The sequence below is a fragment of the Pundamilia nyererei genome, unplaced genomic scaffold (genome assembly GCF_000239375.1).
Source record: "Pundamilia nyererei isolate P.nyererei 1_Seehausen unplaced genomic scaffold, PunNye1.0 scaffold00136, whole genome shotgun sequence".
Classification (NCBI taxonomy): domain Eukaryota; kingdom Metazoa; phylum Chordata; class Actinopteri; order Cichliformes; family Cichlidae; genus Pundamilia; species Pundamilia nyererei.
Window position 1 is genome coordinate 328,803 of NW_005187537.1, and position 21,364 is coordinate 350,166.

A 21,364-nucleotide genomic window follows, 5' to 3' on the forward strand; every position below is an offset into this window, starting at 1 on the left:
ATATGCTGAAAAAAAAATGTGAAAATGATATTACTTCTTCTTTGTCATCTTCACTTTCAATCACACTGTCCCTGTCACTGTCAACTGACATTTCTGAAATGACAGAAACACTGTTAGAAATATACGTTACTTTATGCGAGTGCCTACATAAGCTATCGTCAGTAATAATGAGTACTTTACCATCACTTGATAGGTCACCAAGTCCAACATCATCCTGTTCCATGAAGGCCTGGGAACCAATCAGATACGGCAGTGGTCTGTCCACATAAAGATCCTAAAGGTTCAGGAAACAGGAAGTAAACAGAAAATAAATTAAATTAATGTAAAGAAACATTATTAATAGGTTTTCTATAGTTATTACAATAATCCCCTTTAATGCTTCAAAGATGAAAGCACACCTTGGGCTCTAGGATTGCATCTGCTCTGTCTGACACCTCCTCATCCTCCGAGTCAGAGTTTCCTGCTTTAATGTCCAGATGCTCAAAGGCCGACTCCAACACTTTCAGACCATAATTCACAGCTTCCTGCATCTTAGGTATCAATTCTGCTTCTTTCTGCTCTCGAGACTTCTCCTTAAGGAAAACCACACATAATCACAGTTATGGGAATAGTTCAAGAAATACGAGTAACCTGTGCTGAATTTCTTAACGTACCTGCTCAGGCTTCTTTTCTGAAGCCTCAGCCTTGGGTACAGTCTCTTCTACTTCTTCATCATACACTCTCTGAAACAGGACATAAAGTTAAAAGACAGATTACACCGTGTAAACTTCACCAAAAGAGACCTTGGATCACTCGTGGCTCCAATAGTGCATCAATAAGTTGTGTGAGTTATCATAATGTACAGACACAGCTAAGCTATAAAGAAGGAATTGCAGTGTAAATGTTTAAAAGCTATGCATTACATTTTCTATAAACTGTGTGTTGGACAGCATCAAAAAGTCATTAAAGACAGAGTGCAAGCAGCTGTCTGTGGTCTTGGTGTCACGGATCAGACTGTCCAGTTGCTTTTCAATCTCGTGTGTCTTTGACAGCATTCTATGTGAGAAATCTTGAAGAAAGAGGAAGAGCTGTAAAGAAAAGGAAATTGTTAGACATTATTAAGACAGGATAGCTTGCAGGATGACTTTCAATTCACCAAACAGAACATACATCTTCTGTTTCTTTGCTCCATTTCAGAGCTGGGGAGGATCTTCCTGACTTACCCCTGAGTCAGCTGCTAAGGACCAGTTGGCGCCGTTTTGTCGCATCTCTTCAAGAGTCCAGGGTCTCTCCCAAATCTGAGCATCTTTCTCTAAGTGTTCACTCCTGCTTGGGCCATTTGCCATTCCCTCCGGCAACCCACTCATCTGCAACCAGATCACGTGCTTCTGTTAATGGATTTAATAATTCATACGAGCCCTTAAATGCCTCTGAAACCCCAATGGTAAAAAAATAAATAAATAAAACCTCAAATAAAATGAAGGTTTGCCTACAATGATTCAATTTTTATTTGAGCTTGTTTTGAACAAATGCACTGAATGTCAAAGCTTGGTGATGAAAATAGCTTTTAAATATTTTAGGGGTTTTTTTGTAGTTTTTGTAAGTGCACCAGAAACAACTTTCCCCTTACCAACAAGTCTTCAGACACTGAAAAAACTATTCATATCACAGAGATAAAGAAGGAACTGAGGACCAGTTTGTCATATTCTCTACATTTAAGGTGACCCAATAAGCTTGGAACATTGTATCAAACAGACAAATCTGTTAATAATTAACCTATAAATTTTGAGTGCAAAACTGTACAATATCAGTAATTAATCTCACTGCTCTGAGATCAAAAGAAATTACAACAGTTAACACAAACAATGCGGTCTTTGGCAGGACTGTGGCACTCCAGATCAGAGTCAAGGACATCGGCATGGCCAAATAAAAAACCCACATGATGCCTCCCACAGCTAAACAGCCAGCATGAACTCTGGTCAAAGGTTTAAAACTCTCCACTGAAAACAACTGTGGGTATGTCACTACTACTACTACAGTGTCATGTGCCTATTCTCCAGAGGTCAGCTACTTTCCTCCTGTGGTGTGACACTTGTATATTGTGGATACAAACACCACTTTTCCGCTGCGGGAAGAGCCCAATGTTGGTTGGCTACAGTTCGCTGGTAATAGAAGTGCATAGCTGATGCTAGAGATCCATTCCAAGTGCTGCTGTATACACGTATGTGTGTGTATGTGTTTTTTTTTTTTTTTTTACTTAAACAGTAATTGGAAAAAAAATGCGCATGAAATGAAATTATCACAGAGCGTCGCAACTCCATGTTTAATAGCTCTGTATGCAGCAGGTGCTTATACAGCATTTGTACTAACATAGCTAGACTAGCCTAGCCAGAAAAAACATTTAATTGTAACGAGATAGTCACCGCTACTCGCTTTAGCTACGAGTGGTTTGAATGTGATGCAAGTACCTATTCTAATCCAAGACCTTTGAGCCAATTAAGCCACAACAAAGCAAACCAAAAACTTACAGCGGTCATTACGTCTGAGTAAATCGGAACAGATTACTTTTCTGGAGACCTTATCCAAATATAGATTTAAAAGTTTTCATGGGAAGATTGTCTGTGCATGTGCGTGTGCATACAGATACTGACTGCTTTAAATATGCGCCTGAAATGCAACACGATGAATGCAATTCTAACTTATAACTTCCTCTTTTAACTTTTATCATTCTACTAATATCCTTCGACACAACATGTTCTGCAATAGTGTTACAAGTTTCCGGAAGGAAGCTTGAGGAATCCACAGAGTTGCCTAAATGTCATTTCTTGTAACTAGAATTTCTTTCTTGGTAGAGAAAGCGCAGACTGTTTGGCTAACAGCTAGCTTAACTTAGCTAGCCAACACCAACGGTGGTTGCTGCTGTTCCGAGCTAACGAGAGTGACACACACACAGACAAAAACCACGCACTCCCGAGCTTACCTTGACGACCTCTGGATAAATGCTTTCTAAGACGGTCAAGTGTTGTCAGAAACGACGAGGAAAATAAGATCGATTATGCAAAATTTGGCCTTTCCCTCATTGGTCTTCTGACAGGTCAGCCATATTCTGTCTGCAGACAGTCACCTGACTGCCGTTGCCCAGCAACATAGTGAAAGTGGGGCGGAGTGGAACAGACCAAACGGCTGGCTTTCCGCGTTGGGTGACTGGTGTGGTTGTCTCTGCATCTCATTCATGTTAGTGTTGCGTTTTATTTAAAATACATAGGCTATTGAATGCCAGAAGAAATCCGATATATATAAACGAGAGCGAGAGAGAACAATAAAGTAACGGCAAAGCAAAACTCTTCATTCACGTGTCAGCTGTTAACAAAAAACGAAAGCAAAACCGAATACATTTATCTGTTATTGAAATTACAACAAGACCAAATACCCCCCCCCCCCCAAAAAAAACCCAAAACCAACCAACCAACCAAACAAACAAACAAACAAAACAAAAAAACATGGCTAAAGCCTTTCCAAACACCAACTGTGCATGTCATGGACAGGGGGGTGGCACACAAGATTAGATCACATTTTATGAGTAATCGGTTCGTTTCAGACTTTTTCTTCGTCTTAAACAACTAAAGAAGGCCTATTTTGTAAAATCTTACCAACCTCATATGAGTATCATGTTGCAAAGGCAAATAATTTACTTTTTTCTTATTAGTTTTATTTGCTATAGCAAATTTGCTATAGCAAATAAAAGTGCTCAGACCGCTGATATTCTTGACCCATTGATGAAAAGATTGAGGTACGCATGAAATGCTTGGTAATGTGGCTGCGTGAGTTACGTGGCACTTCTTGACACCAGCTGTGATCAGCTATAACAGATTGAAAAAAAAAACGAACTAAAAACAAGGGCTCATTTGGTCTCACTCTGCTGCTTCATCTCTTGTTTGCCATGTATGTGGGTGCTTAGTCGTTTTTTATAGCATTTCCGGGACAGATAATATTACAAGGAGCTCCCGTTCTCCTGTGTTTATTTGAGAACCATGAGTCTAGATGGAGGACAGTGCCCTCTAAAGGTCAGTAACAAAGCATGTACAGTTTACTAATATGAATATCTTTTCTATAAACACCATGCAGAAAAGACTGTTATCTTTTGTGGTAATTTGCAGCTAAACCAATTACTAAAACTGACATTTTTCAAAGCAAATGTCTTCAGAGTTTTACTGATGCATGTACCTAATCTAAAGCACACCTTAAAATTAACCCACTGATTTACACCTTTACACAAGTTCTATATTTGATTAGATTAATATTTGACCATGATAATTCTGACAATAAAAGAAATTTGTGAATACTGCTTATATAAAATTAAACTAAAATGCTGTACAAAAGTCTTTTAATTTTATTTCACTGTGAAAATGGGATATACATGTAATTTATTTAAACATAGGCGAACATACATGGAACTACGTTACACAAGGTAAAAACAGTTTATACAAAAGCCAAAGATGTGACAATAAAAGTGATTTGATTTGATTTGAGATGAAGGTCAATATTTAGTACAACCACCTTCATTCTTCAGCACAGCCTGAACTCTCATAGGCAAGCTTTGTAGTAATTTCTTTGAGTAGTCCTCTAGAATAACTATCCGGGCTTCTTGAAGGACATTCAAAGCTCTTCTTTAGATGTTGACTGACTTTTCTTCCATTATCTGTCAAAATGATCCAACACTGCTTCAATGTTAAGGTCCGGGCTCTGGGGAGGCCAATCTATGATCGTTCTTTTGTGCATTTTTCCATCCATCTGTGCTTTTACTGCACTGTTTGGGATTATTGTCATGCTGAAAAATGATGCAACTACCAATCTGATGCTTTGTAGATAGTATTGCATGGAGTTTCTGACTGTACCTTTCTGTGTTATTAATTAGACCAATTTGGACAAAACCATCTCTGATGAGAGAGCTCACTCTGATGAGTAAATGGATCAACTGAGGGGCCAGATACATCTCTCGTTGAATGTTTTCCTTTTTCTTAAGAACATGACTTTAAGATTTTGTTTACGTGGAGTACACTTTCTTCCTAACATTTTTTTTTGTCCAACATTTGTCCAGAATTTTAAAGGACAGTGCATACCATTTGGCAGCACTTTAATGGTGCCAAATAGCACTCTTTTATGTCTGTGAAAATGTGTTAGTTTTGGCATTTTTCATGGTTCCAACTAAATAATTGTGAAAAAAGGATGTGTTTTTGTAATATGCTGCTGGTAACAAAATGATATTAAAAAAAATTCCAAGAAAGTGGTTGACACTTAATACAATGAACATTACTTGAGACCAAAAAATAAATAAATAAATAAATGTGTGAACCAATCTACTTCCTTGGTACTTCACAAGCTGCCTAACGTTTAGCCAAAATATGAAAAAATGTCATTAATCTGTTGCTACAATAGCAAGTCATGGATATTTCCACAAATCCTCTCACTGTTACTTTTCTGCATATTAGAAAGATTATCACTAACACAATAGTACTGTAAACACTGGTGGGTGGACATTTTGTCTGGCGCTGCTTATGGAGACAAGAAATTAATTTAACTTAAAGTTTATTTTCCATATTTGGCCACTTAACAATAAAACAACAATGTGCACACATGCAGCAGTCAAAAAAACAACAAAACGATGAATTTTTTTAATATACCAATGCTCCATCTTTCCACAAACTTTCATAAAAATATATCAGCCTGGAAGCTTGTGCCTAAATGTGCCAACAGACAAACAAAGCGACAAAAACATAACCTCACTGACTGAGGTAAATACACAGTTGCCTTAAAATCACTGTGAAAGTCTCAAACCTTTTGGAATTAGGAAAAGAGGTCTGGTAAATAGTGCAAATTCAGCATAACATAAGGCAATGGCTGTTAAAGCCTTGAAAACTGATCATCTCTATCAGAATAAACCAGCTGTTGGTGCCGGGTGTGTTCCTTTTCTTTCTTCAATCTCAGTGTCCTCATCAACATGCCCTATGTTGGGAGCAGCCACTTGCTCATCCACTCCCTCAGACTCCAAGGGTGCTTGAGGATCCGTCTCAGGCACTACTTGGTTTAAATTCCCAGGTACCGTTTCTTTTTCCTCTTCTGTTTTGCTTATGTCACTTGGGATACCATCTTCCTCCATTAGCACCTCATCAATATTCATGTCTTCCTCCGTCTCTGCAGTGTTCATATCTTCTTGTTCACAAAATGTCATGCCTTCTTCTGCTGCAATAACATTTGTGTCTTTTTCTGTCTCACCAAGTTTTGTGTCTTCTTCTGGCTCCACCCTGGCATCTTTTTTTTCCTCAGCAACCATGACAGCTTCATTCTGTTCAGTTAAAGTTGTTTCTCCATCTTCCTCTTCATCCCCCTCTACTTCTTCTTCCACCACAGTCTCCTCTTCTGCAGTGTCATCTTCATCCTCCTGCTCCTCCTGGCTGTACCCCAAAGTATCCCCAGGCTGCCAATAATCATACAGTTTATCCTAGAGAAGGGAAAAGACCAGCATAGCCAATAAGATTATAAAATTATCTTTTAAGACACAAAGTAAACACATCATGTAAAGAAATTATTTAAATAATGTGTGTGACTACTGTACATCGAGAGGCCTTGTCCTCTGAAGGAGCATCTGCCACTTGGTGTAGATCCTTGCCACCAGATCCTTCACCTGGAGGAAGAAGAGGAAGGCAAGAGTTCTCATACAGGTTTATGTAGCACACTAAAAATGTCATTTATCAGAATCTCTGAAAAGAAACTTGCAACGATTTGTTGATATTTCTGATGATTCATATGAATATATTTAATATAAATATAAAGTAGTACAGATGCCTCTGGCATAGCGTTTCAGCAAGTTAAACGGGTTCCTAATCTGGAAATATATTACGACTGTCTATTAGGTCTAGCCTCATCTATACTGTTTGCTAATCTGTGAAATGCTATTAAGCAGTTTTGATATCTTGACTAACAGATCTGTGTACAGTGTTATCTATGAACTAAACTTGAAACATTTAATTTTGGAGAAAAGGCTGCCATTAGGAGGAAAGAGAAAACTGCTAACGCATTAACTGTGGGGTAAGTTTTTCAAATTAGGAACTTAAATACATGGGGGGAAAAGCACCAGATTTACTTGTGATCTCGGGTCAATCTAAAACAAGTTGAATCTGATGACAAAGATGCAAAAATGCTGGCAACCACCAGTGCTTCCCTTCTATGTCCTAGTAGACACACCTATTGTATCAATTTCTAAATCCGATGTCACCTTGTTCTCTGGTATCAATTTGAAGCTTCTATGTTGCCCCGTTTTTGAGATATCGCATTTAAAAAGTTAAGTGTCTACCCACCTGCTCATAATGTCGATTAAAAAAGCCTTTTACAGCTGAGAGGTAATAACTGATATTCTGTCTGCTTAGTGTTACTGCTAACAAGCTACTGGCGAATGACTAGTCAAGTCATTAACATTCAAAATAGTTTTGAGCAGCATAGGCCTGGACCAGCGGCTCCCATATTTGGTTAAAAGTATTGTAGATTTTATTTTGTGAATTGCAGAAAAACACACACACAAACACACACTTGTTAAATCATGCTTACCTTGCTGCGATAAAGACATTTTTCACTCTCCCTGATGTCACATTTAACATGCGTTTCCAGCTCAGTTGACAAAAACAGCAGCTGCTTCTGAGGGACAGAAAAAAAAGGAAAGGGTTTAAACATTCAATCAAAATCAGGCCAATAACATCTAAAAATCAGGTAAGACTGGAAAAAAGAATTTACCTTTTGGTGAGCGGGAAAAAACTGAAAGTTGGATGCTTCATTTGCTAATGTCAGAAGGCTATAGCACAGGTAGTAGGACTGGAAGAAATGATAAAAGGATCTTGGGTCAGAAAAATCATTTTCAAAATGATGTCCAGGTGTTATTATGAATGTAAAACAAGTCAAGGTTGGAACATTTTGCAATTCAGACTGTAACAAAATGATCACCTGCTGGTCTAGTGTGCCCAGGTCTTCTTCTTTATCTTTCTGGTTCATTCCAGAGGAGCTCGTCATGTGTCGGAAAAGGGAGGAAGGTTGCATGCGAGGAAGGTATGGCCTCAGTTCAGAGAGCTAAATACCAAACAAAAACCAAACTCTATTAATTAAATTGATTTACATATTTATTGTGCATATAGGCTTCAAATTCCCCACGACCCTGAGGATGAGTGGATTAATGTACATAATTTTAAATTACATGTGAGAAGTGTTTCAAGCGCTGGGTTTAAAGGAAACTGCCAAGGTTACAAGTTAACCCAATTACCTGAAATTCTCTTTCCACAGGTTTGTATTTGCAATTTCCATCCAACAACTTAGAAATCATGCACAGGCTTAGATGTCGGCGCAACTCTCTGTCCAAATAAAACAAACATAAAAAGAACATTTTTCTTTTTAATGGTATGGTATTGTGAAAAAAAAAAATCAAAAAAACAAATAAATCACAAAATGCAGAAAGTATTTGTTTTCATACTGGCTTTATTTCACTTTTACATGTCTTCATGCTATTCTGTAGCTCAGAGCATAGTAGGTTATAGTGCTGTATTATGGGATGGTAAATCTTGTGAATATCACAAGCAAAACAAGACATGCTGATACATGAAGTATCTAAGCCCTTTCATTTTCACTTCCATCAACTGCTGGCTGACAAATTTCTTAGATTCAGCTGTGTATATAAATGCATAAATAAATCAGAATCAGATAAACACAATAATCAGAAAATCAGTATATCTAGAAATTAAGTATATATGAGTAGATAGTGAAAAAAGAAGAAGGATAAAAAGACTCACTTTCCACGAATGTTGTCAGGCAGGAGATGAACTAATAGGCACATGTTGTGGTGATCATCTGTCAAATCAGTGAGAGCCAGGCAGATTTTTGGCAGCTAAAGACATAAAGCAAGTAAATAAAGTTTTTAAAGCCATACAAGCCAAGAAGCTGAGATAAATAATGAGATAAATAATCTGGAGCTTGGTCGTTTAGTGCTTTGTATTTAATGCAAGAATTATGAAACAAATCCTAAAATCTGTTGTTAGTCAATGTAAAGAGTATAAAATGAGAAAACTGAGCTAATTGTTAGAACGTGTTAATATTCTAAAGCAGATTAATTACATGTCTTCATAAGGAACAACCATACTATACACCACTTAGGGGATGATTAAACACAACAGCTACAAGAAAACTGTTTGCTTTAATGTGCCAAACTGAAATGTGAGGAAATAAAGTGCCAGACAATGACATTTATGCACTGACCAGAGCGTCCCAATCCCTGATGTTGTTGACAATTTTACACAGCAGAGGCTCCAGTGCCACACTCGACTCGAGGATGAGCCGCGTTTCCAGGCCGATGTGACTCATTACAGTAAGGATCAACAGCAGCTCATTGTCGCTGTATGCACGTGGGCACAGACCCATGCAGTAAGACAGGTACTATAAACAAGATTAAAAAACAAAACAATGAGTGGTGGAGTTGTACTCAATCTGCTAAGCTCTCAAACGTCATCAGCCATTTATTGTCTACTACCTTTAAAACATTACTGCAGTTGTGTTCAGGGAAAGTGGTCTCTTCCTTGTTGTGGGTAGGGCCATCACTTTTGATGTAGACGTCCTCCCTGCAGAAACACAGAAAAATTCAACTCCTTTAAATTAAAAAGTGACCAAATAAACAACTTTCAGCTCACGTGTTATAGTTTCATATAGAAGGTAACAAAAGGAATGAGCGAGTCATATGGTGATGACACTCACAGCAGATCTCCTTCTGTGAATGGAGGTTGCAGATTCTCATAAGGGAAGAGTTTAACAAACGGCACTCCCATGTTCATCAGGACCAGCGTCACGTCAGATAAGCTGGGAACCCACACTTTAAACTGCTGGTTTCCATATTTCACTGTGGAAGTATTCACACCAAGAACTTCAACACTATGTACATTTTAAAGACAAACTACCAAAAGCTTAGGAAGGACAGCACTGACCTATTTGATAAGCAGCAGTCAATGCAATATCACAGAGGGCCTGTAGCAACTTCTCAGATATCATCCTCTCACTATGGACTGACATCATCTGATGAGATCGACAAAGAATTACTGCCCAAGCTTAAACATTTGTACAACAAACACAGTGCGGGTGTGTGTCAGACCTACCTTGAAAAGGAAACGGGTAACCTGAGCTGGACAGGGTGAGCTAGAGTCATAAGCTTCCTGAAACAATCCGATATTCACATGCAATCGCAGCTGAGCTGGGCTGGACCTGATGTAAAGCAGGAGAGTGTAAGTGGAGAGAAAGATCAAAGTTATTCATTATTTAGGAAAACTAAGAGTTGAAACTGAGTGTGCAAACTTAAATACATCCCTGAGTGCAGTGTGTTGGATAGGACTAACTGTGCTAATTTACCTTTTTACTAAGTGCCTTCAGGTCAAACTGTAGTTTCTCCTGACAAGACCTAACTTGTTGTTCATTACCCTGAGAGTAAAATGTCCTCAGTGAAGTTTATCAGAAGGCTCCATATTAGATTATGAAAAAGGTACGTTGAGGCCTTAGGATATGTACAAAAAAAGCCTTTCATTCAAAGGTTGTCACGCCACTCTGAAGTACAGTGCACACTATTGACAAATCTAATAAACATCAAGCACAGAGTAAAGCTGCTGTAAAAAATATAATAAGCTAAGACCAATGTTCCAGGTCTTAATTTAAACTTGTGTATTTTTTTAATGCTATTGCTATACAAGACAGATTCCTTTCTGTATGTTATTGTCAAAATTTGTTATCAGATTCTTGGTGTTTATGCAGGAAAAGGAAATATTTGGTTTGGAGTTCCCGAAGACTAATGAGTAATTTATGCAAATAATTTGGTGTTTAAAATTTAAAAAGCCAACACAGAGGGACTCAGAAGAACTTGACACTTCCAAAAATGGCCCTCTACCTGACCTTATTCAAGTTGCTAACTTAGTGCATACTTCAAAAATATCTCCCATGCTTCTGAAGATTCCTCATATCTTTGTTTTTTGGGGGAACAAACAGCATGCACTAGAGTTATCCTACAGTCAAACCGGCTGATAATAAAAGCATCCGTGATGTCCACTGGAGGTCAAAAGCAGTGTTTGAAAAATGTCATTAATATATAAAACTAAAATTAGCACAGAGCCCAGTAATAGTCACACTGAAAGAATGCCCATAGCTGCAGTGTTATTGGATGTTTACTTCTTACAGAAAGCTGAACTATCAATAGGGATGCACCAATACAACTTTTTCTGAATTCCATAACCATATCATGGGTTTGGGTATCTGTGATACAGTACTGATTCAATATTCAGTATTAAATTAATAAGCCATATTCCTCACTCTCAGGAAGAGACTGTGAACACATATTAATACTAATAATAATATTATAAATTATCAAAAGTAGCAAGATTAATAAGCGTACCTGAAACCCAAAAAACAACATCATACATAAAGAAAACACACTCTATAAATCTCAGTAAATTACACACGAGCTCACTGCTAACTATATTTTATATAGTTCAACAGACAGACTGTAACACTCCTCCCAACAGTTACACACCGAAGAGTCTCTTGCTCAGCTACAATAAGCACACACAAGCTCTCAAAGGGCCATAAATGATCTTTGAGTGATTCTTAAGGCTACACTTCACTCTCCAGCCAAGAAACAACGAGTCTCATAGAAGCTTCTTATTGATGAGAGCTCTCACTATCTGCTCTGTGTAGTTGTCCTACAATGACCAGTGGTTAGGCTTCCACATGTTCCCTAACCCTCCACATCATACCCTACCATCATCATTCCCACATGCCTACTCCTCCTACCATTATTAACTTCAGTGTTGCTAACTTTGTGCGTTTTTGTTATTGTTTTTTGCAAATAGATCTGGTGACTTTTGGGACCCACTTAACAGTTTATTTTCAAGAGACTGTGAATCCTCTGTTCATGATACACTATGCAGGACTCATAAAACCTCTGTTTAAGTAGAGGTAGATTTACATGGCTGCTGACATAAAATTTCAGTCAGTCAGTCAGAAAATCAACCAGTCTACATGCATTCGACTGGGTCCCTGAGGATGTTCTGTGGGAGGTACTGCAGGAGTATAGGGGTGTCTGACCAGTTGCTACGAGCCATTCAATCCTTAAATAACCATTTCAGGAGCTTGGTCCGTATAGCCGGCAACAAGTCGGACTCATTCTTGGTGGGTTTTGGATCGATTCTGTTTATAATTTTTATGGACAGAATTTCTAGGTGTAATCAAATGGTAGAAGGCTTCCACTTGGGTGGTCTCAAAACCCTGTCTCTGCTTTTCATGACACGGTTCTGTTGGCTTCATCAGGTGGTGGCACTGGAGCAGTATGTAGCCAAGTGTAATGCGGTGGGAATGCAAGTCAGCACAATCAGGCCAATGTCCTCACCCCAAAAAGGGTGGAGTGCTCCCTCCAGGACAGGGACGAGTTACTGCCCCAAGTGGAGGAGTTTAAGTATCTAGTTGGATTATTATAGTTGGATGAGCAGGCGACCATATACCACATGGCTGAGAGCGGCCGGCCCGGGTTTGAGTCCGACCCGTGGCCCTTTGCCGCATGTCTCCCCCTCTCTCTTTCCCTCCGATTTCCTGTCAGCCTTCACTGCATCTATCCAATAAAGAAAAATAAAGTATCTTGGGGTCTTTTTCACGAGTGAGGGGAGTAGGCGATCAACAGACTGGTGCTGCAGCTTTGGATAGTGATGGAAAGAATGAGATCACAGATACAAGCAGCAGAAATGAGCTTTCTCTGAAGGGTGGCTAACCTCTCCATTAGAGATAAGGTGAGGTGGTTAGCCATCTGAGAGGACCTCAGAATACAGCTGCTTCTCCTCCACATCGAAAGGAGCCAGTTAAGGCAGTTTGGGCATCTGACAAGGACGCCTCCTGGGTGAGGTGTTCCAGGCATGTCCAACCAGGAGGAGGCCACGGGGCAGACCCAGGACATGCTGAAGGGCTTATATCTCTTGGCTGGCTTGAGAATACCTCTGTGTTACCCTGGAAAAGCTGAAGGAGGTGGCCAGGGAGAGGGAAGTCTGGGCTTCTCTGCTAAGTTTCTAGCTGAATTGGAAGACCAGTTTACCCTTTAAAGCTGAGGCAACAAAAATGCCCCCAGAGGTTAATTCAATGTAATTTGTCCAATTAGTATTCAAGACAACTTTAAAGAAATTATAGATGAACAATTGTTGCTAATGCAGTATTTGGGCAAAGGTTTAAAATCATCAAAAAATCATGCACTCCAAACAATAATTACTTACATATATCAAATTTTTAGTACAAAAGTACAACAAATGTTGCCCTTTCATTTTTACACACAGAAATTCAGCTCACCACAGAAGAGTTTTTTGTGCTGTTCCCTGTGGATTGACCAGGCACTGCCTGAGCTGTAATGTATCCTGGTCAAAGATCTGACCAAACTTCTCCAGGTTGAACACTTCTTCTCCTGGAGGGACTTCTTTGATTGCAGCAGACATCAATGAATACCGCTGCAAGAATTCCCTGGTAAACAAATTCGAGCAGTTCACAATTTAGCTAACTACAGTGAAAACACGGTTCCCCAGAGACAAAATATAAAGTGGCAGCATGTCTTTGTGTGCCTTACTGTTGTTCGGAAGAAATGCCCTCCTCTCGGTTCTCCTCTGCTTCTTCATATTCAGCTATCTTCAACAGGTCCTCTTCACATGCTGTTAGCAGTTGTCTCTCAATCTCTTTTGATCTAGTGAATAATGCAGAGAGTTTCGTGAAGATGCTGTAGCTCTTGAAATGAAACGGCAGTGAAACTTTATGAACAACTCACTTTTTATTGTTATTTATTTCCTTCAGTATTTGGTCAAGATTGTTCTTGTAATTGCCTGACTTTGTTGTGGATTGAAATGGTTGCTGTGGAAAACAACATGTGATAGTTAACATCCAAATAAAGTTTTACTGTCCTTTAGCTCAGCAAGCTTATTTTTATACAGTAACAACTTTGCGTACAACAAAGACCAAGACATTTTACTTACATTTTTTGACTGAGAGCTCAGACGTCTAGGTGGACTAGGATCTGAGAATGTTCCCTTCTCAGGTGTATCTGGAGGTTTAGTAGCACGCTCCATCATCTCTTCCAAGGAAAGTAGCTGCTCATCATCACTGCTATGGGAGCTTTGGGTAAGATCCACATCTACTGCAAAACTCAGCCCCAAGTCCAGCTCCACATCTATGGGATCCTCTTCATTTATCTGCTTGTTATCACCTTTACTTTCCTGCCCCTTCAGTGGTAGAGACTGACAATAACTGGAGGTAGAAGTCTGTTCAGCAGCAGCACTGTCAGTCTCTACAGCACCTGTACTCACTTTTTTGCAGAGGAGAGATGGATTTTGGTCACCCTTAAGCTGCCTGTGTGAAGAAGGGATGGGGCTGTTTTTGGTGTCCTTATCTCGAGGAGGTGGTATTAAGTTTTCCAGTTTTACCCGTGTTAACGTTACAGTTGGAAAACTGCCTAGTGGATTAGGTAAAGTGGACGATGCTTCAAGAAGAGGACCGGTTATTTTGCAGTTTTGATGTTTCTCACAAGAGGACTCAGCAATTGAGTTGCTGGAGCTTCCTGCAATGCTGGATGAACCTTTCTCTGTTGTTTTGCTTGTTTCCCCATCTATCTTGGGTTTGACAGTCTTATTTGAGGAGCTAACAATGTAAGTCACAGGATCAGGAGTGAAAAGATCATTGGCGTCATAAGAAGCTACAGGTCTTCGTGAACGAGAAGCTTTATTCCGCTCTCCTGTCCGACCAGTCAAAGAGCTCGAATTTGGTTTCGAGGTTGATTTGTGAGGGCTACTGCTGAGTTTTCTGTTTTCTCCTCTGGGATTACTTCTTTTCGGGGTCTTGACAGAGCTACTACTGGAAGAAAAACCAGAGTGGTGACTGCCTAACTCAGCAGGTGAAGAGCTAGTAGTGTCCTTCTGAGGAACATCAGAGTTGAACAAAGTGCTTGATTTATCCCTTTTATTTTTTTGATCGCTTGTCTTTTTCACACTTCCCTCATTTGGCTTTACATGTGATCTCATTTCCTTTAACTGCGGTACATGACTCTGAGAATAATTTATAAATGATTCCTTTGCACCTGTTGATGTTATTTTCTCTGTACATTCTTTATGCAATGATGACTTGCAGCATGACTGAGAAGATCCAACAGTAGATGACAGCTCTGAGCATGCTGACTGTCCACGTGCCTGTTCTGTAAGTAGATAGCCATCTGTGGTTTTGTGTTGGTTTGCTGACTCTGAAGAATGCATCACTGACGGCTGAGGCGCAAGTGCAGTGGGAACAGTGGGTTTTGTTGTCTCCGTTTTGTTTGAGTTTGCCCCTTGAGTACATGGTTTCTTGGCATTCTCTGAACCATATTCATACTCGCTGCGCCTCTTGTGTGATGAGAAGTTCAAGTCCACTGCTGGAGAAAGGAAAAAAAAAAAGATGATATTTTCTTTTGAACAATATTGAGGGTTCATTAATGTCTACAAAATGACCAGAATTTGATAGTTTTAACTTTGTCTTAAAAAGGGTTTTACTATCCACATCAGATAAATGTACCTCAATCTGTTCACAAAAGAATGATAGTCTGCAACTGCAGAAATTTACTGGCAGCTATTTGGATAATAAACTCATCATTTCTTTTAAAGGATAAGGTTATACATTTTATGATTCCAGGCTTTCAAATTTACTATTTTTTTTAGAGTCACAAATAGCAATCAGACAAAACCACATATGCAATGGACACCCCCCCACCCAGGTATTATATTTTACAGCTCAGATGAAAAAGTCTTTTTTTTTTTTTTAAACATTTAAATCAACCAACAAATCAATCATGAAAATATCTACTGCAGCTCTATATGTCACATGAAAATAAAGAAGAGTAGGTGATATTTTTTGTTTTAAGCATGAAGAAATTCCTAAAGAGACATCTGAAGCACAAATTATAGTGACAACAGATCAGGATTAGGGGATTTTTTAAAAGCCATACTTCTTAAACTTTGAATTCAGGTTTTCAATCCCTGCCACAGGTGTAAAAACTTAAGCACCAAGCCATGCAGTCTACCTTGACAAACATTTGCGAAGGAATGAGTCAACCTAAAGACCTCACTGAATTCAATTCAGTACAATTTGTTTTCATCACTTAAGACAGTGGTTCCCAAACTTTTTTTGCTAGGCTCCCCTTTGCTTTACAAGAAAAATGTTCGGACCCCCCGCACAAACACATCCTCCAACCACACACACCCATATTTTGCTCCATTGTGGTTTATTTCACACCTCAAACATTTAGTAAACAATTAAGCAAATGCAAGCAATCTGCAAAAAATTACAGGTAGTAATAAAAGAAACTACTAACTCTTATGCTACGTTCACACCTACACGGGTATTTTTGAAAACGCACCCGTTTCGTCCACACGTAAATGGTGTTTCGAATCACTGAAAACTGAGATTTTTTTAAAACTCCTTTTTTGTATTTACGTGTGAACGAGGAATACAGAGTTCGTCATGCAACGTCAAAGGTATGTGCCTTTTTTCACGTCACGCTGTGCGCCACGTTGTTTACATGAGATGAATTGCAGAATGACAGATAGAGACAAAATACTGTTAATCTGACTATCTTCAGTTTTTAAACGCTTACATACACACACGCAGTTACTGTCCCTCCATTTACAAAGGCAGAGGCGTCGCGATGTAATTATTTTACGTGTAGTTGTTTTTTTTCTGTGTAATAATGTTCAACATTGCTATCAATACATTTTTCAAAAAATGCCTCTGTGCAAAATGAGTTCAAAAACATAAACAACTGTGAGATACTGTTTGTCCGAGATTTGAACCCAGGGAACAAATCGTGGCAGGATCAGCCTGATATTATTTGTATCCCACTATAACTTTACTGTATAAAGAGCTAACATCTCCAAAATGTCAGGAGTAGTTAGTTATTATCAGAAGTGTTTGTGAACCAAAAATCAAGAATGTGGGATACTGTTTGTCCGTAATTTGAACAGCCCAGCGCGTGCTCCCCACAATTGGAAAACCAATTCTGCAGGGGAGACCTACCTCGGCACTTGTGCAGGTGAAACCAAAGGGAAGATATGCTTCACCATATTTTCTAGTCTTTGGCTTAGAATGAAGTTGGTTTGGAAACATATTCAGCTATGCTTCATCTTCTGTTTTGCGTTTGTGTGGGCGCCCTGTGCTAGCAGTGTCCAAGCATTTTGCTTTGTTTTTTTCCCCCTTTTCATACCCCCCCACATTACCTGCAGGTCAGTGATATTTTCAGTGTATTGAAGCTACAGGACTTAACAAGCAATACTGCCAAACATAACCTATCTGAAAGTTTAGAATTTACTTTAAATTACAATATTACCTGAAATTAACTTTTCACTTGAAGGTGTTTGCTCCTGTTGCTGGCTCTGCAAAAAAAAGACAAAAAAAGTTAGTGACCTACTTAAGTGATATTTGAACAGCAATAACATTGTGGCTATGCAATTTATCTTATAAAAAACAAAACAAGTGACAACCAGTTCAGAAATTATTTCTTTAAATAAACAGACTTAATAAATAGCTAGTAAATGCACTTTAACTTATTTAAAGCTGTTTTCTGCATGCCCTCTGGTGCTAAACTTTTCTAGACAATACCCAATGAACTTGTATGAGAAAGAAACAAATAATCAAACCAGCTGAATCAGGAAAAAAACAACAACTGTCTTTAACCTGCCAGCTCCATTTTATAAAGTCAATTATAAATTATAATAATAGCCAGTTTGTCCTATGGAAACTGAGTGCTCAGTTTTCTTTCCATGCTCTGCCACCCCTCGCCTAAACCAAATGTAATATTTATATACATAATATAAATATATAATATTTACAGTAATAAGAACCAAAGAGATGCAGACAATCTCCTGTTGTGTGCTACATGTGAGATTGGGTTACACCAGCCCATATCAAAAAAAATCTAATCTCTTGACAATGTCCACAGTTCATGTGTGAAAACAGCTAAATACCTTCCAACTATTGCCAGTTTCATAAATTTTAATCATAGTTAGTCTCAGTATTGATTTTGTTCACAAATATTTTAATATCTGATTCAGGTTTAAAAAAATAGATATTATGGTGGTGTTGCAAACTCAAAAGGTGGCAACAAATTCTCCCTGTTTGTAAGTCAACAGGTGCTCTTAAATTGCCTTACTTCTGTGTTAAATAACATACAGTAACGTGTTAATAAGACACGTCTTCCTACTGGCAAATTAAAAACCATTTTAAATTTAGAAATTGCTAAATAGTAAGATGAAAAAAAGGGCAATTAAGTCTGTTTATAATGCTAAATCATTGATTTAAAAAAAAATTAAAAAAAATCATGTTGCCGAGGCTGGGTGTGTCATCTTCTATCCTCAATCCAACCAAGTACTGAAAAGCTCTTAGCCTGACCAGCCTGGCATAAGACTGGAAAGGTAGAAAGCATTCATCATGATTTCAAAACTCGAAATAAACTTTGTGTTATTAAAGATATAAAAACTTTACCTGGGAAGAGGCTACAGAGATATGCATGATGGGTAAACGACTACTGTCGGATGAGTGGGGTTTTGGATGGAGATGGTAGCCCTGCGAGGGCCAATGGCTGATATTAGGATACCAGCCTTGTGAGTATGAAGGGGACTGTGGGTGAACTTCATTGGGTGCTCTGTAGTTGAATGATGGGGTTGTAACACTCACAGATGGTCTGTGCAGCTGGACCGTAGGTATAGAATATTCCACATCACTGGACTGAGCCTAACAAAACGTTAAGAACCACATCAACTCAGCATAACTAATCATATTTATCATAAAAACACTCAACCAGAACAAAATCTGAGTTTCTCCTAAAACCATATGAAAAAAGATGAAACAATACCTTATCTGATTCTTGTCTTTGTGTTGTTACAGTTTTACTTTCTGAGCTGGATGAAGAAGCCTTGAATTCAGTCGCTTGATCTCGGCCTATGTGGGAAGATGGTGATTGGTTGATAGCCACTGGAAGCAAAAATGTGTCAAAAGATCCTGGCTGATGGCCTCCTGGTATTGGGGGATTTAATGACATCCTAATGGTACCTGGATTGTTTGGCACAAGCCCTGGAGGTTGACCAAAGTGTTCTGGAGGACCCAACCTTTCCTTTGGCATAAAATAAGGTCTTTCCATGGGGGAACCAAGATTAAGTGAATTGCTTGAATTAAATCCTGATGAATGGATTAGTCCTGGGGGATGATGATTTTGCCAGTGTGGACCAATTCTGTCCCTGTAGCACACCTCAGGTGCCTGAATTGGCAACATTCTCCTCGGTGGTGGATTAGAAAGCCGGTTAGGGACCCGAGAAGGCTTCATTGGAGTCTCCTGGTGAAAAGATGTGTTGGATAGGGAGCGCTGCTCAACAACAAGGTCCTTTACTAAGGTAAAAAGGAAATATGATGCATGCATTATGGTCTTTTGAAGAACCTGTTACATTACACCTTACCCATTTACTGTACTTACTAAGGATTATCCATCTGTTTTTTGGTTTTTTTTTTTAAATTACAGGTCTGAATTTGTTTTAAGAGAAAAGTAATGACTAGCTTACCCTCTTGTGTTAAGCTTTTACAAGAGTGCCAAAAAGATCTCCCTCTGACAAACTTATTTTTCTCAATTCTGACTCTTTGGTTGGCTTAGTTGTTGATTTAACTGCTCATTGACAGTCCCACAGCATGAAACTGCACAATAAGTGAGACTATATAATAAAACAAACAAACAAAAACTTACATCATAAACATTACAGTCGAGTGCTTTATTGCACAGTAAGTAAAAGCATACACATGAGAGGCAAAGTCTCAAGGAGCAGGTAAAAGTAAAAATTTTTAATGAAAATTAACACTCGACCTGTCACTTGGACTCACCTTTACTTCTCGGTGAGAAGCAAGCTCCAAGTGGGCTGCAAAAAAGACAGAGAAATGGGAACTCAACATGTTTCTATTAACGTTTGAAGTTAGCCCGGTCACCAAGCCGACGACAATGACGCAACTTCAGTTTTTGTTTTATTTTTCTCCCCACACACAAAAAAATGAGAAAAAGAAGACGTCCAACAAAGCACGAGTTAACCTTCCACAGACAAAACGAGGGAGACACTTGCTAGAGAATTTCTGTTTGGCTAATGGCTACCAATCACGGCATGCTATTTGAGGTGACAACATGAGATCAAATAGTTTCACGCTTTGACATGTCGTGATGTTGTTTTGACATAAAAATGTCTTATCGCCTGAAATTAACATAACCTAGCAGTGTCGCTTGAGAACCTCAGTCCCAAACAGACGTCAACAAACTGGCTAGCCGTTAAATATTATTACCTGTCAATATGCTAGGAGCTAGAGAAAAAGAAAGCTAAATATGACAGCGTTATTCATTAGCATCAGTTCCTTGCGTCGTGTTGGACTCGCTTTAAGAAGAAACAAAGCCATCTATGAACGTTTTATTTTAGAACCTACATAAACGTCTTTCTGTAGCTAGCTAGCGAATAATAAAATGCATAATAAATACTAGCATGTCGTTTGAGGAAGTAATGTTTAGCTAGCTGGCTAACGCGCGTGCAAATTACCAGTTAGCAGTTATTCATACCGAGTGTCTCCTTAGTTTTCTGTTGCTTTCCTCATTTTGAGGACTGGGAAGTCTGTTTGCAACTACATACGGCGGCAATAACACGTTACTGGTGATTCCCGGTGCCACAAACATCCTCTCCCGCTTGCAACCGCTTAGACAACACGAACTGCATCATGGAACTTGGAGTTCAAAAGTATTTCACTTTAAAGGAATTCTTTCTGTAGATGTTCAAACTATTTCTCCAAGTCTTTTTCCAGTGCTTCCGAAATAGAGCTGAATCCATCTATTAGAACCCACCCTGTAATTTTTCATTTTTTTCGAGGTCGTCATGACAAATGGTTATTTCTGGAAAATGTCTTGCAAATACAATATGCCCTTGGGACAAAATAATACTCTCTCCTTCATGAATTTAGTCAAAACTGTGGTTTGACCACCACCAAGATTTCATGCTTCATTCATTTTACTTTTGGATATTTGTTACATTTACATACCAAACACATAATTAAACACATTTTAATATTAGACAAAGATAACCCAAGTAAATATAAAACGCAGATCTAAATTCAATTATTAAGGGGGGAAAGCCACCCAGACCTGCCTGTCACTGTGTGAAAAAGTAATTCCCCCCGAAAACTAATAACTGCTTGTACCACTTCACACATTTTTAGCTGGTCTAAAATCAGCTGCAAGGTCAGCTGATGGAATAGGATGAGGAGA

At 38.8% G+C, this 21,364-nt stretch overlaps 2 protein-coding genes across 11 annotated transcripts in view; both read right to left on the minus strand.

Annotated features, from left to right (window-relative positions):
- Nucleotides 1–3,178, minus strand: part of washc2c (WASH complex subunit 2C) — a 10,915-nt gene extending 7,737 nt beyond the window's left edge. For all 4 annotated transcript variants that reach the window (XM_013913547.1, XM_013913549.1, XM_013913548.1 and 1 more), the window contains exons 1-7: nucleotides 2,960–3,178; nucleotides 1,203–1,346; nucleotides 903–1,067; nucleotides 654–722; nucleotides 399–572; nucleotides 181–274; nucleotides 35–93 (exon numbers count right to left, since the gene is read on the minus strand). In XM_013913547.1, the coding sequence (XP_013769001.1) occupies nucleotides 35–93; nucleotides 181–274; nucleotides 399–572; nucleotides 654–722; nucleotides 903–1,067; nucleotides 1,203–1,346 (705 nt within the window). In that variant the 5' untranslated portion in view covers nucleotides 2,960–3,178. The remainder of the gene's footprint in view (nucleotides 1–34; nucleotides 94–180; nucleotides 275–398; nucleotides 573–653; nucleotides 723–902; nucleotides 1,068–1,202; nucleotides 1,347–2,959) is intronic.
- Nucleotides 3,179–5,548: 2,370 nt separating this feature from the next.
- On the minus strand, nucleotides 5,549–20,918 carry slf2 (SMC5-SMC6 complex localization factor 2). 7 transcript variants are annotated; one of them, XM_013913556.1, is made up of 22 exons: nucleotides 20,666–20,918; nucleotides 19,951–19,985; nucleotides 19,135–19,467; nucleotides 18,938–19,023; nucleotides 18,568–18,816; nucleotides 17,414–17,459; nucleotides 14,043–15,466; nucleotides 13,838–13,920; nucleotides 13,643–13,756; nucleotides 13,372–13,539; nucleotides 10,158–10,263; nucleotides 9,990–10,077; nucleotides 9,763–9,904; nucleotides 9,542–9,629; nucleotides 9,271–9,447; nucleotides 8,808–8,902; nucleotides 8,285–8,372; nucleotides 7,972–8,094; nucleotides 7,765–7,842; nucleotides 7,582–7,668; nucleotides 6,593–6,661; nucleotides 5,549–6,478 (listed from the first exon to the last, which is right to left on the minus strand). In XM_013913556.1, exons 3-22 carry the CDS (start codon nucleotides 19,403–19,405, stop codon nucleotides 5,909–5,911), a joined length of 4,152 nt encoding a protein of 1,383 aa, XP_013769010.1. In that variant the 5' UTR covers nucleotides 19,406–19,467; nucleotides 19,951–19,985; nucleotides 20,666–20,918; the 3' UTR covers nucleotides 5,549–5,908. The 7 variants fall into 7 exon arrangements, with proteins under 7 accessions (XP_013769010.1, XP_013769012.1, XP_013769011.1 ...); XM_013913558.1 differs by having other exon boundaries at nucleotides 14,043–15,463; nucleotides 18,760–18,816; nucleotides 18,938–19,467; XM_013913557.1 differs by having other exon boundaries at nucleotides 18,760–18,816; nucleotides 18,938–19,467.
- Between the last annotated feature and the right edge of the window lie 446 nt (nucleotides 20,919–21,364).